The following is a 17,190-nucleotide window of genomic DNA, read 5'->3' as shown; positions in this document are numbered from 1 at the left end:
GCATCCCAGAACCCTGTTAAAGTTTCATTTGGATGGAAATCTGTCCACTGAGGTGCTTTTTTGCCCTCAGCTCAGAGCAAATTACAGAATCTACAAAGTGACAGTATGGAGGCAGTTTTGAAGGAAAGACCAGGTCAATATAACTTGAATTTGCAGTAATCAGAATTCTGTAGGGACTGGCAACCCTATTGCAGTATGAGGGCTGTGGTGTCAGTTCAGTTACTGAGGAAGTCCTCTTCCTATGGAATTCACTCTCCTCATCAGTCTAGCCCATACCCTTTCTCCAGCAATGATATGACTTTTTTTTTAACCAAGCTCATTATATGTTAAAAAATATAATCTCTTTGCCAAGGTGCAGGGGATAAGAAAGTAATATCAGATCCATCCACAATGAATCAATACAGATGCAGTGTATCTTCTGCCATAGTTGTTCACCTCTGGGTTTTCTTCAATTGAGTGAGAAGGGCTAGGAGGATGGTTTGGGAGGGGAAGGGGCTCTCAAAGTAGAGAAAAATTGGGAATGACCATGACCAGAAGAGTGGTGGCCGCCTGCATGTATGTGTGCATGTGCTCATGTTTTTAATGTCTCTTGTCAACAGTATTACTGTCATATTTTTAGCTCCTCTGTTTATGATTTTGGCAAAAGGAATAATATGGCAGATTATGTGAAAAGAATTTCTAAATTCCAGCAGAGTCTTGGCCATGAAGGATAAAGCCAAGTCCAGTGCTTTGATTTGCTTCATCCTTCTGAATCCATTGGGCCTCATACGCCCAACATGTTGCAGCATTTTCCATAAACATTAAGCAAGCTACTAGTTATTGATATTAGACACAGCAATGCCCTGGCTTCACTAAGGCAGTGAATCCGACCACTCCGAATTTTTTTTACAACTATGGTTAAAATGTCTTATAATCATATTTATACCCCCAAATCCTAAAGGCATTAATTAAGACACAACTGCTCAAAGACTAGCGTTGTAAATCATGTCCAGTGAGCAAATTCAGAGAATTACAGGGACTTGGACAGAATTTATGCTTATTTTCCTCTGCTTCTGAGATTCCTTTTTATTTTGAAAGGTAAAATTAGGGAGGTAGAAAAGCTTGAGGGCAAAATGGTTACTTGTAAACAGGGCCACTACTAATTATGTTCTCAGGACATCATCAAATGCAGCTTGAAAAAAAATTTGAAATGTTTGAATCAGCTGCAAGAAAAAAAAATCTATATCTGTATTACAGCCAAAGTAGGTGCACTGTCTGTAAAAGCTATTATGTAAATGTTTTCCACATAAGCATCATTGAGCCAAGAGGCCTGGTAAAGGTACAGAAGTCAAATCACTGATGGAGTGGGGCATTCTGGGAAGCAAGAAGATAGCTATTGAGGACTTTAGTATCTAAAACCAGGATTGGATGCTGTCAGAGACATGTTTGGAGCAGTTTACGAGATTGGAATACAGATGGTAGCTGACATAAAAGTATTCTATCACTGTTAAGTTTATGACATTGATAACTGCAGTTTTGTGCAAACATTCTTGTATAGTGCCCAGGTAAGGGAGAAAGAGTATCAGGCAGCCCCGGAAACATTAGAGTGTGGTTGTTAGAAGACAGCGAGACCTAGAAAGCAAATAAACAAAAACAAGCTCTTAACTCTAAAGAGTTATGCTGTATGTTAGGATGTTGTCTATTATTTATTCTGAAAAAGAAAACATGAAATCATTGAATATAATGAGGACAAAAGGTTTCATTTTTATTTTTATACATTTAGTATTTCTTAATCATGTGACAGCTGTGAGGGGTAAATTACTTCCATTTCAAATTGCAGCTTGGGATGATTTAATGAGCCCACTTTACATTTATTTGAAAACAAGCTTTTAGTTTAACTGTTAATTATGGGGTTTTGTTGTTGTTGTTGTTGTTGTTGTTTTACCCAAACCTCGGAAGATACTAAGATCTTTCCCATGCCTTTCCGGTTCTTTAATTTCTTCACATTTATTCATTTGAAGGTAAAAATGTAGTTAAGTAGGCCTGATCTCACATATCCTCATGCATCATTTATTTTCCTGTTACCAGTTTTTCTCCAAACAATAGAATTTCAAGATCCCTTTCATTTTAAATATCAAATACTAATTACCTAAGTGATTGATTATTAAATGTTTAGAATTTTTTTTCCATTTCTTCCTTCACTCAGCCTGCACTGTGTCCCTGTTAGTGAGGCTTAACGGTGGGGCAGAAGCGGTGCTTCCATCCCACATGTGTGTAGGTGGTGGAGCAGCAGAGGTTGCCGAGCCTGATTTTCATCGCCTGCACCTCTCTCATCTCAGAGGGATCCAGGAGGTGCACGTGTGCGTGCCAGTGGGAAAGCCCTGGGCCCTAGGCCACCACCTGACCTTTGCCTGATTCATGAACACAAATGCCATTTTAGGGCCGAGACTCTGCTGAACCACAGCTTGGTGAGTCCAAGCCACACAGGCAGGTTGAAGTTGGGCTCTGTTAACAGCAAGGGATATTTCCTCAAGGGAAGAAAACAAAACAGAACCTGTTTCCCCAAGTGGCTGTGTGTGGCTAGAAGGGGGAGAGCATCAGTAACTGCAGCAGCTGTGCCCTCCCTCCCTGCCACGAGCCATGCTGAGCGCCTCCCGCGGCCGGGGATTCTCCCTGCATGTCTCACTGCTCTCCTGGCCAGTGTCCTCTGCTTCTTCATAGTTGCTCTTCCCTGATAATGTGGCTTTGCCCAGGGGTTTGGCTTGCCATGACCCCTTCTACATCTTATCAAACATTTCAGTTTTTTTTTTCAAGCTCTATTTGATAATACCCTGAGAATATAATTAGTGGTAGCCCTGTATTGTAAGCAATCAGCTTCTGTTTCTTCCATGATTTTTTCTTTTTAAATTGACATCAGACTGGATAAGGCCAGATACCAGAACACGAGTGTGTCTGATGATCCTAGCTCAGTTATTGCAACCACTTTGTTGTTGCTGACCTGCCTATGAAAGACTGCCAGGGTGGGTGGGTCATCACATGCTATCTAGGGAAGCCCCCTCTGCAAGGCTGTGTCCCTCAGGAGGGGCCAGTGAGCATGGCACAGGCTTGGACAGCCCAGCGTAGACCACTCAGAGTTAAGCATATACTGACTGAGTTTACTCCACCTCTCCTGATTGTGTAGGTAAGGAGCCTAAGTAATTTACAGAACGTAATCTTGAGAGGAAACCAAGGAGGAGCTCTCTTTCTGGGAGGCTGATGGTTTATATTTGGTTTCCTTCTTGTCTTGCTGGTTCTTTGTGTCTGTGACTTTGACATTGGCATCAGTTCCTCAAGCTTCCTCTGGTGTCCTTACCCTGGAGAGATGCCTCTGCTAGGTCTTATATAATGAATTATAAAAACTATTATTGAATTTCTCTGGGTTAAGCACTGTGATTGGTGGTGAGAGCATAAGGTGACTAAAACAGATGAAACACCTATGTCCTGGGGTTTATGCTCATGGGAGAAGTAGGCATTAAAGAAATAGCTGTACCACAACAGTGGAAAGTGTTCAGGGCACTGTGGCCTCCCAGACAAAGTGACATCTGAGCTGAGACTGGCAGGGTGGTAGACCTACTTGCTCAGAGGAGGTAGGTTACAGGAAGGAGGCAGAGGGAATACAGCCTGAATTGCATGGTGTATTAGTTCTTACAGTGCCATAAAGAACTGCCCAAGATGGGATAATTTATGAAGAAAAGAGGTTTAATTGACTCACAGTTTCTCTGGGCTGGGGAGGCCTCAGAAAACTTAAAATCATGGCTGAAGGGGAAGCAAACATGTCCCTCTTCACACGGCAGCAGGAAGGAGGAAATGCCAAGCAAAGGGGGAAAAAGCCCCTTATAAAACCATCAGATCTCGTGAGAACTCACTCACTATCACGAGAACAACATGGAGGTAACCGCCCCCCATGCTTTAATTACCTGCCACAGGGTCCCTCCCACAACATGTGGGGATTATGGGAACTACAATTCAAGATGAGATTTGGGTGGGGACACAGCCAAACCACATCACATGGGATGGTCATGGAGTCATAGTACCCTGGCTTATTCCTGAGAACACTGAAGGTGCCATACCGGAAATTCTTAGATAGCTGTTGCTCTATGTGAGACTGAGCTGGAGAACAAAGACTGCATCTTAGACATTTTTAGGGAACTCCAGTGCATGGCCCATGGCAGGTACTTAACAATTATGTGTGTAAGGGGTGTTGATCATAGGTAGTCTTCGCACTGCTTTCTGTTAGACTTCCTTTATATTAAAATATGAGGTATTGCTTATAAAAAGATCTGAAGGAACTTGATATTTCTGAGCTGTCTCCCCAGCTGTTAGGCTGGTGGCTGCCTCAGAGAAGATTCTTTGCCAAATCAGGTGTCCTCACCCTGCCTCCCCTGCCTGCTCATCTACATTGTTTTCTATACCCAGTTGGTTTGTCTTTGGGTTAAAGAACTTGGTCAGCGGGACATGGAAGTAGTGTTCCAGCAGTGTTTTATATGGGCTTCAACAGAGATGAAGCCCATATACTAGTCACATATACCAGTCACAAAGCAAAACGTCAGCTCTCTAGAACCCTTGGGAAGCTCTTCTGTATAGGTGAGGTTTCCAGGGATCTGCAGATTTACCCTGAGAATATTCAAACTATTTTAAGTCTTTCCCAATTTAACCATTCTCATTTTAAAGTATATTAGGCACCTCCCTGTGTTTTTAAAGAAGTTTATTTTTTAAAAATTTTTAACAGAAAGGCATATATTTAAAGGCTATAATGCTGTCAGTGCTTCTAGAGGGTGTGACTTGCATCCCGAGCTAATGACCCCAGGCACCTGAAGACACAAATATAAATTTTATGGTCTTTCTGTTTGCTACTTTGTAATTAGGATGTTGGTTGAAACTTGTAACTGCTATCACATACCTGTCTTTATAACCCTTCGGTTCTTGCTAATCTGTTGGTGCTAATAAACTGTGAAGTTGGAAATAAATGGTAAAATTGGAAACCGCATCACTAAAAGTTTTATTTACTTGTTTACATAGTCAGTTAAACTTTTGCTCTTTAACCAAATACATGTTCAGCTGAGCATTGTGCTATGCATTGGGGTTACAAAGATGAGTAAGGTGTGTTTCTTGCTCTAAATAAGAGCAGGGGTTGGGGGATTAGGCCAGTGGGAGCACAGAGAAGGAACACCTACACCAGACTGAAGGGAGAGTGGAAAACAGAGGTGCCACTTCACAGGGACTGTGTTCAGAGGAAAAGGGAATGGGCGGGCCCCCAGTAGTGGCTTGGAATTTCATAATCCATGAAGTACATTGCGTATACATTGGGACTTCTATTTTGGCCGCAGAGGCCATTCTTGTGTCTGTGCGTTGTTCTAGGTAGTGAGAGTCTGTTGTGAGCTGAGCTCCAGATAGGCGAGGTCTTATCTGAAACTAATGGTTTTTCTTTTTTACACTTCACAACATCATTAGTGATGCTAAGTGGATCACTTCCTTAAGGTGCTGACTCTCAGATCTCCCCATTGTAAGGGTGTGTTTTCCCCTTTAGAGTAACACATGTAAATATCTTGTTCCCCAAAACCCTCTCAGCTGAAGTTTACATGTCCAATGATGAGCCCTTTGTGAATCGCTTATTAGTTACGGATGTTGCAAAATTGTGATTTATTTTCTAGTTCCAGCATTTCTTGTACATTTAGTGGCTGCCAGTGTTCCTTAAAAAGGATTGAAAAGATCTTTATGTTCTTTTCTCTTCCCTCTCCCTGTCCCTGTCTTCCAGCCCATCTCTTTTTCAGTCATTATAGATTAATAGATTTTTATTTATCCAGTGCATTACAGTAAATGAAGCTATTGTTCTTCCTGATATTCAACTGTACCAAGTGTGACTAGTTGGGAGCCCCTTCAAGCTCTTGATATAAATCCTGGAGCACCTCCTTGCTTTTTGACACAAGTTATCCTAAGCTTACGCTGAACACTCCCTGCACCATCCCTAGAATCAGCCATTTCTCAAGAAGCCCTTTTATTGCAGAATAACATTTAGAAACCAAAGTTTGGGCATCAGGAGTGCCCACTGCTATGGAGATGTCATTGCTCTTAGGTACTATAGTGGCTAAAGCTAGGAAATGTTTTAAAAGAGAAAAAAATACATTTGTATTGATATTTCTTCTGAAGTATTAATTGGTTATAAGATCTTTTCTCTTGTTTGTTAGAAATTCAATTAGAGTGATACTTTTAAGTTTATCTAAAAACCTTTCCTCTTAAAAATCTTAAAATCCCTTTGTTCTCTTACTCTTACATCTCCAGAGGGAGAAGGGGCAATGGCATTAACCTCATGTTACTTGAGGGAAAAAAAAACAGCACTCACAAAGGTGAGATAAGTTGCCCAAAACAACCGTACTTTAACTGTGTACACTCCTGCTGAAATATTTATACTCCTTCTGTATCAGAAGGGATCACTGGAGGTATCTCTTATATGTTGCTGTAAGCTCCTTTTATATCATTCATTTTCTATGTATCTAAAACACACTTTTAATGTTGCCAGTATTTATCATTTATTCTGATTGCTTTCAGGTGCAGCTAAATCAAGTCCAGCAGCTAAACCAGGATCCACACCTTCTCGACCCTCATCAGCCAAAAGGGCTTCTTCCAGCGGCTCAGCATCCAAATCTGATAAAGATTTAGAAACGCAGGTTATACAGCTTAATGAACAGGTAATGCATCAGCTCTGGCCACGCCTCTAGGAGCAGTGATGTGTGTAAGAGGTAGGGGGCCTAGGATCCCCTAGGACTGGGGTAAGGGAGGGAAGGTAAGGAAGAATCCTTGGTTTCAAGTAAGTAAGAATAAAAAGAACTGTTCGAAGACAAAGTCAGTAGCCCATGATGAATAAAAAGTGTTAGTCACAAATCGCAAAGCTGTACATTAAGATGGGGCAGATGGCTCAGCCTTGCTGCAGACTTCAGGCCACCTTCCCCTGCCCTGCTCCTCAGGACTGTCATGAGCTCCAGGCTAGACCATAGCCCATCCTGCCCACTTCTGGCCATTCTAGATAGTGCTGCATTAGGGTGAGTCTGTCTCCCTCTCTCTCCCTCCTTCTCTTTTTAAAGGCTGGGTCAGGGTTAGTCTGTCTCCCTCCCACTCTCTTCTTTTTTCCCTTCTTCCTTTCTTTCTTCAGCTATTAGTAGTTGAGCTTATTCTATACGAAAGATATTACACTTAATGCTGGTAATATAATGGTAGTAAAATAGATACCTTTCCTTCCTTCATAGAACTTGGAGATAACAGTTGCACACAGTAAGTTATTACACAAGCAAAACAAAAAACCTGATACTTCCCACAACAGCAGAAGTTGGGTGCTGCAGGAGCACCTAACCCAATATTTGGGGGATCTGAAAGGCCACAATTGTGTTTTAAGTAGAAGAGCTTTCCTTTTAATTTAATATTCCTCACAGTTATGGTAAAATCTAACTAGCTCCACTGTCTTTGAAATTTTCATTATAAAATCTTAGGTACTGGTCGTCTTTCCTAAGATTATATGTAGCTTAAAAGTAATAAAAGCAACGGGTAGTGGAGGGCCCATAGAGGAGAGCCTTTTATCCTGGCTACCCTGCCGCTATGAGAGAAGCCTTTACTTCAGGGCCCCAGGCTGTTCCCAGCCGCTCACTGGGCCAGTCGTGGTGATTAATCTTATTCTTGATGAGCCAGCAAGAGTTTAAAAACAGCTTTTGTGATAATTGTATATTTGTAATCAAGAATCTAGTTTAATGTAGGCAGTTTCTTAGCTAGGGTGTTTCTTTACAATTCTGATCACTTTATGGAAAAAGGTATAAAAACAAGCCATCCAGCAGGTAGGACTTGGATTTGGAAACTAGAGTGTTCTAATTACCTGCTGATTCTCAGTTCGAGCCCTGTTTCCAATAATTACTTCTTCTCAATTAAAAAGCAGTAAGGACAGTCATAATGAACCTTGGTCCACATGCCTCAGGCTCCAAGAAAATCAGAGTAGACCTAAAGGCTGTAATGCCTTGGACCTAAAGTTGGTCCTCCCATATCCATGGGTTACCACATCTGCACATTCAAGCAGCCAAGTATTGCAAATATTCAAAGTAAAAAATAGCAATACAAACATAAAAACTAATACAAATTAAAAACAATACAACATAACTTTACATTGTATTAGGTATTATAAGTAATGTAGAGATAATTTAAAGTATACAGGAGTATGTGCATAGGCTGTATGCAAATACGATGCCATCTTGTATCGTCTTGTATCAGGGACTTCAGCATCCATGGGTTTTCATATCTGAGGGACATCCTGGAATCAGTTCCTCTCAGATACCAAGGCCCAACTGTAGAACTCTTTTTCCTTAAGGAACCCAAATTCTTTTGGTATCTTTCTTATCTTGTGTTTCTTCACGACTCCTCCCTCTCTTCCCCGTCTGCCACACCCAGTGTCCCACCTCTCCAGCCCAAAGTATAACCACGTGGGAACCTTGAGGTTCTCTCCCTGTTATAGCCTGAACCAGCCAGCCCCACTTCCCCTCCTTGGGGCTGGCTCTAGGCTCCTGTTAGCTCTCCAGATCACACACAGAGCCCCATCCCCAGGGAACTCAGACCTCTAAAATGCCTCCACTAAACCATTCTACCATCCACAATGCCACTCAGAGAACCGAGTGAGAAGAGAGAGGAATGGTCCAGTTCCACCTTCCTGTTATAATCCTTTCATTACTTCCGAAAGGCCTCCCTCCCCATTTCTGCCCCCGACACCTTCACACCGAGGAATGTGCCTGCCCGTGTCTGTCCCTCAGAAGGAAGACACACCCTGAATTGTGAGTCCTTCAATCAGTACTACTGAGCACTTACTCCAAATTTATATCCGTGGTTCACTGTTGCCGTTCCCTCCTTTTTCTGTCTTGGAGCCAGCAGGATGCCCCCTCAAGCCTGGTAGGGGGCCCCACAGGCATCATGGTGTTGGAACAAAGGACACTCGGGTGAGGAGAGGCTGAGGGGAGACCCTGATGCTGAAGGGTGAAGCATAGTCATCATTGAGAAAGAGACAAGTACCATAAACTTAGAGGAGTCTCATTTGCTTGGCCTCCTGCATTTTCTCAGGCAATTTCCCATGATGCACTAAAGAAGTACCACTATGCTAGACCATTCCCATGATAGAAATGAATCAAAAGATTTAGGAAAAGTCATAAAGAAAATAATTAGGGACTCGTTCTGTATAGTGGGTTAGCCAACCAGAAGTGGGTTGGAGTCCGTGGATTAGCCCACTGGAAGTAGGTTGGTCATCACTCAGGGAGCGCGGGTGGGGCTGGAAATGGGTGTCGGTTAGCCCAGGTAGAGACTATAGCCATCACTGAAACAGCAAGGCCTGCAGGAACCTGCAGTCTATGGCCACACTGGGAGGAGTTGGAAGAATCCTAAGAAGAATGCTGCTTCTCGTTTTCTAAGATCCATCTACAGCATCTCCTTCATCGCTTAAGCATCTGCCACAACACAAGAGGGATGAGGCTGGCATTGGTCTTTGTGAGTGGGACTATGACAGTGGAATTTTGCTTGCCAATTGATCTTTCGTCATATAAGTTAGCTAGTGTTGGTTTTTACTAGGGAATGTTGGTAGTGGCAGCTGTTACCTAATGCATGTGGAATATCACTGAAGCCTGATTTGCACTAAAGGCTTGTCTGGAAAAGCCTCAGCTATTTGTTCATTGTGCAGAACAAAGCCCTAGGGAGCCAGACAGACCTAGTTTTCGTGGGTTGGATGTGTCCTTGCCTGGTATAGGGGGCTGGGGGGTGGTGGCACATCTAAGCTGCCACAGATCCATCTGCCGGCACTAGCACAGGGTTGAGATGGATTTTATGTCCAAACCTGGAGAGAGGTTGGTTTGTTTTAAAGCAGGAAAGGATTTCTAGAATAAGAGTTATCTTTTTTCTGGAATTTAAGCTGGTCGCCTTCAGTTTTTTTTACATCTTACAAATGTGCAAGCTATAGTATTAATAGAAATGAGTTAAAAGCAAACTGGTTCTCCACTGCTTTGCAAGCAGCCACATGGGGGCGTCAGTGAGGGTAACCCTGAATCTACAGGATGGATATGGTTTGCCAGGCGCACAGGAAGAGGATGGACACTGCATGGACTCAGTGTGTGTTTAAATGAATCAGTAATTCCAGATGGATAAAGCATACACAAAGGCCCAGAATTATTAGAAGGAGAGAGGAGGAAATTTTGCATTCCAAATGTAATTTTTTGAAATTCTATTGGGGTGATTTTTAAGTAATGACAGAGAGATTTACCTAAGGAGGGCCATGAAGGACTTAATTTACCACCTGAAGCATATACCCTACATAAAAATAAAGGGTTTAAACAAGTGGGGATCCTCAGAGACCAGGAACGGGGTAATAGTTTGGGCCTGAGTGTAGCTGCTGCGCGTGTAGGACTATGGTAGACTGAGATTTGAAACCAGATCTAGTCACAACCCCGTCAGGGTTTCTTTAGCTCTGGGTGTCCGAGTTCTTGGACCCTCTTTTGACCACTGCCTCCTCCCTTCACTTGGACTGTTCTGTAGCCACCCTGAGAAGCTGCACAACCCTGGAAACTCTGTGAACCAGGATCGAGGGGAAGAAAGAGGAATGAGGGCTACTGTGGTGAGGGAATAGGCCTTCCTTGCCCTCCTGCCTTCCCAGTGACGTACCCAAAGCCCGAACTAGAGAAATTGAGACAGATCCACTCAGCCAGGCTTTCGGTCTCACCCAGTTTTCCTCATGTCGCGAACCCCCAGTTTCTCCCTGGAGAGCGTTGGTCTAATGTGGCTCAGTATCATTTGTGAAAGGGTCTAGCTAAGGGTAGCTTCCATGTAAGTGATCTAAGGGAGGGAGAGTCCTCAACATAAATCTAAATAGCTGTGCTTACAGCCTCTCTCTTCTGCTTCTCTTTCCTCCTCCCATTCTCCATTTCCTGCAGAAGATGAACAAGTATTTCAGTCTGTTCAGGCCGCTAGAGCAGAGTACTGTAGACAGGGTGGCTTATAAACAACATAAATTTACCTCTCACAATTCTGGAGACTGGGATGTCTAAGATCAAGGCGCCAGCAGATTCAGCATCTGCTTGAGGCCCCATTCTTCACAGATGGCACTTTCTCACTGTCTTCACATGCTGAAAGGATGAATGAGCTCGCTTGGGCCTCTTATCAGGGCACTCATCCTATTCATAAGGGCTCTACCCCCATGACAGCCACCTCCCAAAGGCCCCACCTCCTAACACCATCACCTTGGGTGTTAGGATTTCAACATATACATTTTGAGGAGATACAAGCTTTCAGACCATAGTAACAATTAGAGGAAAGATATGTTCCAGCCTATGTTAGCAGGAGACGAAAGCTCACTCCCAGCCTGCGGGGAACCGCGCAAGCAGAAGGACCACTCTGTCCGTGGTTAATAAATGCTCAGTTGCCTGAAGGGAATGACCAGAGTGCTGTGGAGAATTGGATGTTTTGGCCCAGGGTCAAGCTCCAGACAACAGCCCTGTTGTTTCTCCCTCAGACTTACACACTGGTTATTTCTGCTGCTGCTCTCTCTCTCTTTTGGATTTTATTCAAAGAAATTGCTGGTCACTTCTTATACTATATTTTGGGTGGTTTTTTTTCTTCACTCTCACTCCCTTGCAGGTACATTCATTAAAACTTGCCCTTGAAGGCGTGGAAAAGGAAAGGGATTTCTACTTTGGGAAGTTGAGAGAGATCGAGCTACTCTGCCAAGAACACGGGCAGGAAAATGATGACCTCGTGCAGCGACTAATGGACGTCCTGTATGCTTCAGAAGAACACGTAAGTGTGAGGAGCACGTGACTCCTGTGGTCAAAGCACAGTAGATCAGCACGCCTTAGAATACTTCCCCAGGACCTCAATGAGAATTACTGCTCAGCCAAGTGCACTTGATAGTCCCAAAGGAATAAACATCATTATCATCATGATCCATTGACCCATGCCTATGGGACAGGCAGTCATAAATTAATCTGGGAAGAGATGGGTGGGGTGGGGAAGGCTTTGACAGAAAAATATGCTTATGCAGCCAAACTCCAAGTGGTCTGCAGCTCTCTGAGCAAATGAGCATTAAGAATTTGTATACGGATTCCTCCTTCTTCATGCAAATAGAGTATAGTTAAAGGAGAAAATAATCTAGATGCTTTTCCCATCCCCAGAAGCCCCATAATTGACTGTTTTTATTCCATAGCTGGTTGTCTTGGTTACTCATTGCTAGGACAGACCAGAGCTGTGGGACAGCCACATGCACACCTCCTTTATGGGGAGGACCTGCCACCAGAGTTGCTGTTCAGAAGTGCTGATGGAGACCCAGGATGTGGCTGTGTCAGCGTGATGAAAAGCAGATGTGAGAAACGGGGGAGGAATAAGAATCTAGGAAGCAAGGAGAGAAAGGGGGCAGGATGCATGGCAGAGACTGAGGCAAGGCACCCCAGGTCTGCCAGTGCCAGGAGAGAGAGGCCCAGCAGCCAGAGGCGGAGGTGGGAGCCCAATGTGGCTTCGCCTTCCACAGAGCCAAGTTGAGGGGTTGAGGTGTCCAGCTTCTCTTATGCCAGGCTGATGCTAGTGGAAGTGTCCCAATCTCTCGGTGTTCTGAGCCTGTGATGTTCTGAGGGCCTCCAGTGGAGTTGTATGTGTTGATATTTCTATAGGACATAGCAAGCCATCAGCAAGTTTACTCTCTTATTCCAGCTGAATCCCAGGCAAATGTTTACTCCATTTATGCCTCAAAATACTAGCAGTGAAATTCTCCTAAACTGTAAGGCACCGTATCTGTGGTTTGGAAGCTCTCTACCACTTTTTTTTTTTTCATTTCTTCCAAATATTTTGGTTTAAATTATTTATTGGTTATCAATAGCTCAAAATTTGAAGCCCTGAGAATCCACCTGGTTTCCGTGATGGCTTCATAAAATACGGTTCTCAGTATTTTCAGATCTGATGGAAGAAACCAGAGACTGATTTGTAGTATGTCTGCAGCTGCCACAGTGTCACATATATGACGTCCTGTGTGTACAGAGTGCTTGCCCTCTGTAAGCACTAAATGGACTATGGTTATTCTCTTCACAAGCTTGTTTGAGGCTAAATCAGCTGAGATCTCCACAGCACCGTGAGACTGAGCGAATGGCGCTGCTGTCTGCGATAACGCCTGCTAGTGGGAATAAGGCCGGCGTGCAGGATCAAAACTTCTTCCCAGCCCTGCACTTCAAACGGGGGGAAACCCTGAGTCTAACCTCATGCCAGATTTTGTCCGAAGAGGGAGTCCATGTGCAGGAGCACTGCCCGACAGTGAACTCCAAATGAAGTGTGGGAGAGGTCCACTGAATTCCCGGCTAAAGATGGGTGGACAGCCTCAGGCAAGAGCTCTTGCCTCCTGGGTGTGATTTCCAGGGGGTCTACCTAGATGACCGCACTCAGTTTCTGTTCTGCCACACCCATCACCACCCAACCCCACACACACATACATCCCAGCACCACCTTGCCACCATCTGGATTCAGAGAGCCATTCTTGCAATGTACATGCAACTAAAATGCAGGCACCCCAAGAAGAAATAACACTTTAAGGCCTCATCATTCATTCAGACTAAGTAATAAGTTTAGCAGACACCTCTTCTGAGACACCTGGGTTGGGGTTTGAGGTAGAAGGGTCTAGGACTTGATGTATATTAGTTTATTAGCTCCTATAATTCTCTAGAGAATCCTATTAGGTAGCTGTTGTTGTCATCCCATTGTACAGATGAGGGAAACTAAGGCAGCAGAGAGGTTGAATAACTTTCCCAAGTCTAAGAGCAGAATAATTTCCATTTGAACCCTGAAATCTGAATCCTGAGTTTATGTTCCCTTCTCCAAGTCTGAGCCACCTTTTAAGTGGTATTACGACAGTAGTAATGGCTAATACTGATTGAGCATTTAGCATGTGCTAGGGATTGTATTCATGTACTACATAGATTTCTGACCTTAACCACATCCCTGTGAGGTGAGTAATTACTTATCTACATTTTACAGATGAAATTACTCACCCAGTGGCTCATAGTTAATAAGCTCCAGCACTAAGATTTGAACCCAGGTTTATCTAACTCAGAGGCTAAAATCATAAGGACTGAGTTACCCCTCCCTCGCCGAGTATTGGGTACCGTGGAGCAGGGAGGAAACGAACATAGTACCAGTTGGGGAAAGCCTCAAGATTAACTTTCTAATTGACAGTCTTCAGTTGAACACGCCCTGTGTGTGAAGAAGAAAGTTTCCAAATTTTTACGTGGGTTTTCTCCAAATAACTCCCCTTACCTCGTTTTGTTGATTTTCACCTTCAAAAGCCTAGTTGTGGCCTCTTTTTCTGGGCATTCATCTGATTTTAAATCAGCATCCACAAAGAACTTCAGTTTTCTTCTAGCCAGTTTGTAACTTGTTTAAACCCACTTTGTTGTTGTATCTCTGGCACTGCGCTGACATCATCAAATAGATTTAAGGGAAGGAAGAGAGAGGGAAAGAGACAGAGGCATTGCCCTGTAAGTTATATGCTGGGGAGTACCCAAAATTCAAGAAGAGAATTACTCAGAGTAACCAGGCAGTTGAATCTGGCAGAGAAAACAGCCTTAACATAAATTGCATGTGTGGGTTACCAGAGCAAGATGTTCAAACGCAGTTGCTGACTTAATTTTTCTAGTTCCAGGGTATTTTTATTGCAACTTTGTGTCTGTAAAACTCCAAAAGAGACACATCAGGCTATACTGAGTTTTCTACAGAGAGTAAGCCGTTTGATCTGGAATATGCCAGGTGTCCTCGTTTGGAATGTGACAAGACCCATTTGGTTAAACCTTGGTTTTTATGCAGAAAGAAAAGGAAGACTGCAGTGGGCCTGGACGCCGTGCTGGGTGCTTTCCATATCCTGTGCACGCATGACTCTGCCGAGAGGCTCGGGAGCAGCTAGATACTCTCCTTTCTGCCCCCCAGCACTCCACCTCCCAGAGGTCCAAGAAATCATCCTAGATATCTTAAGGCCTCTAAGCATTTTCATTTCTTCCTGAGAATATGGAATCTGGTTTCTCTGGAACCACCCAGAAGCACATAGCCAGTCCTGCACCGGGGGAGTGAGCCTTCCTAAACCTGTACCCTTGCCTGCCTTCCCCTATGTCTATGGTCTGGAAAACCATCAGTTTTGAAAAAGATGTGCTTAGTGGTTACGATGCCACCATACACCACTGCCCCCATCTCTGGGAATCCTGCTTTTGCCCCAGTGTGCTTTCCCCTGACATTGTGTCCTGTTTTCTGGCCAGCCCCACACTTGTGTGGTGGGTAGATTTGCACCCATGTGCAGGGATGATGTGCATGGCATCTGGGAGGAAGTGCCAGCACTTTGTTCATGATGCTGTTGGTACAGCTGTGTGTACAGAGCTGAGACGGCACAGATGCCTGGTGGTCTGCCTTTCCTAGAGCCCTCCTGGAGCTAGAAGGCCAGGTTGCAGCACGTGCTGTTCAGCTAAACATAGATGGACATGCTTTGCTTTGACATTTGAGGTAGGAGTATTTGCTGGGGAGATCTCTTCCCCTGAATGATTACTTAACACTCTCATTTGGTGATGATTGGCCTCTGATTCTTATATTTAAGCCATCCCAGAATATGATGTTTGGAAGATGTGAAAATCCAGGTGGGAGTTTTGAGCAGAAAATCAACAGAGGTGGTTCAATTCCCAGTTGTAGAAACCTAATGGAAGTTTCCAGAGCAGATACTTATTCTCATTATGTTTTCCCCTGATACTTAACTTGGAGCCACAGGAGTCTGGGCTGAGGCATTGGCTACCTGCTCCCTGTGGATTCTGTCAGCTGAAGGGCACCAGCTTATGAACAGTTACTTGTTTCCTGTGGGGACAGGCTGTGTTTCTGTCACTGGAGGGCCTCTTGTCACTGGGCTAAGTGCTGGCTATAGAAAAAGACCCAACCCTACCTCAGAGGAGCTCCCAGTCCCAGTAAGGGAGACAGACAGGGACGTGACTAACTGGAATATGGGTCAGATGATGACAAATGTGATAATGGAGACATAAATAAACTTGCGTGGGGAGCAGATAAAAGCTGCCTGGAGGACCACGCAGAGACTTCACAGCGAAGATGGTATTTGTGTTGGATGTTACAGGGTGACTGGGAACATCAACAGCTATCGAGCTAAGGTAGGGAGAAGCTCCATGAGCAAAGCAGAGAAGAAAGACCAGCAGCCACAGCTGGCGTGGTGGCAGGAGACAAGACTGCAGGGTGGTGCCTCCCACAGCTAGGAAGCCAGGAGCTGGTGGAGCTTCCTGATGGGCCTTCCTCTCTCCTTTGCCCCCATTTTCCTCCCACAGTGGCCTACAGCCTTCTTCAATACCATCTTCCAGTTTGCCTCTCTATCTAATGATTATAAGGAAACTAAAGAATGATAGTCTTCTTACAATCACTCACAGCTAAATGGAAAGATGTGAATAGATTGATATGCACGTATTAGAATTATTAGGTGATGCTCTGGTGCATTAGTCTCATATTTGGTATAGGTTTCGCCTGGCCTCCTACTTAGACATGGGTTTAAGTTCTTCATTCTTGTATAAGGCATAGAAAAAGATTGTTTTTTCCTGTGAGCCTGCAATAGCATTGTGTGGGCTGTGAGCTCTCAGTTGTGATTTGTAACACCCCAGAATTACAGATGTGTTCTGCCAGACTCTCAGACTGCCTTAACTTGCAGGCCAAGCATGAGCAATCCATTGATAAATTGGGAGCTTTGCTGGTATTTCCCAGTGAGAGTTGTCTGGGGTCCACAGTTCCTGCAGATGCATGACATCGCAGAGGGGTCCTGTGACTGAGACTTAAGCTGGGTATGCATGAGGAGCAGCTGCCCTGGGCATCTGGAAGCCTCAGAGCCATAGACAAGGCCAGCAAACCTGCTGCCTTGTTGGATGTGTTTGGAAAGGAGGCCTAGCCTAGTGGCTTCCTGGCCCTCTAGTTTGTTACAGGCTCAATGATTACTTGAATCTAGGTCTTTCAACTTTAGCTCCATTAGCCCACATTAAACTCCCAGTTGTGACGTGAGCAAATGAGAATTTCTGCAAAATGTAAAACAGATCCTCATTTCTGAAATCTTCTTTTCAGCAGTCTAACATGCACAGAAACAATTATATAAAGAAAAGCATACTTTAGACC

The 17,190-nt window shown here is 44.1% G+C and overlaps 1 protein-coding gene across 3 annotated transcripts in view; it reads left to right on the top strand.

Moving 5' to 3' along the window:
• MAPRE2 (microtubule associated protein RP/EB family member 2) overlaps positions 1 to 17,190 on the top strand; it is a 165,276-nt gene that overhangs the window by 142,237 nt on the left and 5,849 nt on the right. For all 3 annotated transcript variants that reach the window (XM_012506326.2, XM_003261930.4, XM_003261934.4), the window contains 2 exons: positions 6,565 to 6,704; positions 11,659 to 11,817. In XM_012506326.2, coding sequence (XP_012361780.1) covers positions 6,565 to 6,704; positions 11,659 to 11,817 — 299 coding nt within the window. The remainder of the gene's footprint in view (positions 1 to 6,564; positions 6,705 to 11,658; positions 11,818 to 17,190) is intronic.

This window comes from Nomascus leucogenys, chromosome 4 (genome assembly GCF_006542625.1).
Source record: "Nomascus leucogenys isolate Asia chromosome 4, Asia_NLE_v1, whole genome shotgun sequence".
Taxonomy (NCBI): domain Eukaryota; kingdom Metazoa; phylum Chordata; class Mammalia; order Primates; family Hylobatidae; genus Nomascus; species Nomascus leucogenys.
This window is presented reverse-complemented; position numbering and strand designations above follow the sequence as displayed.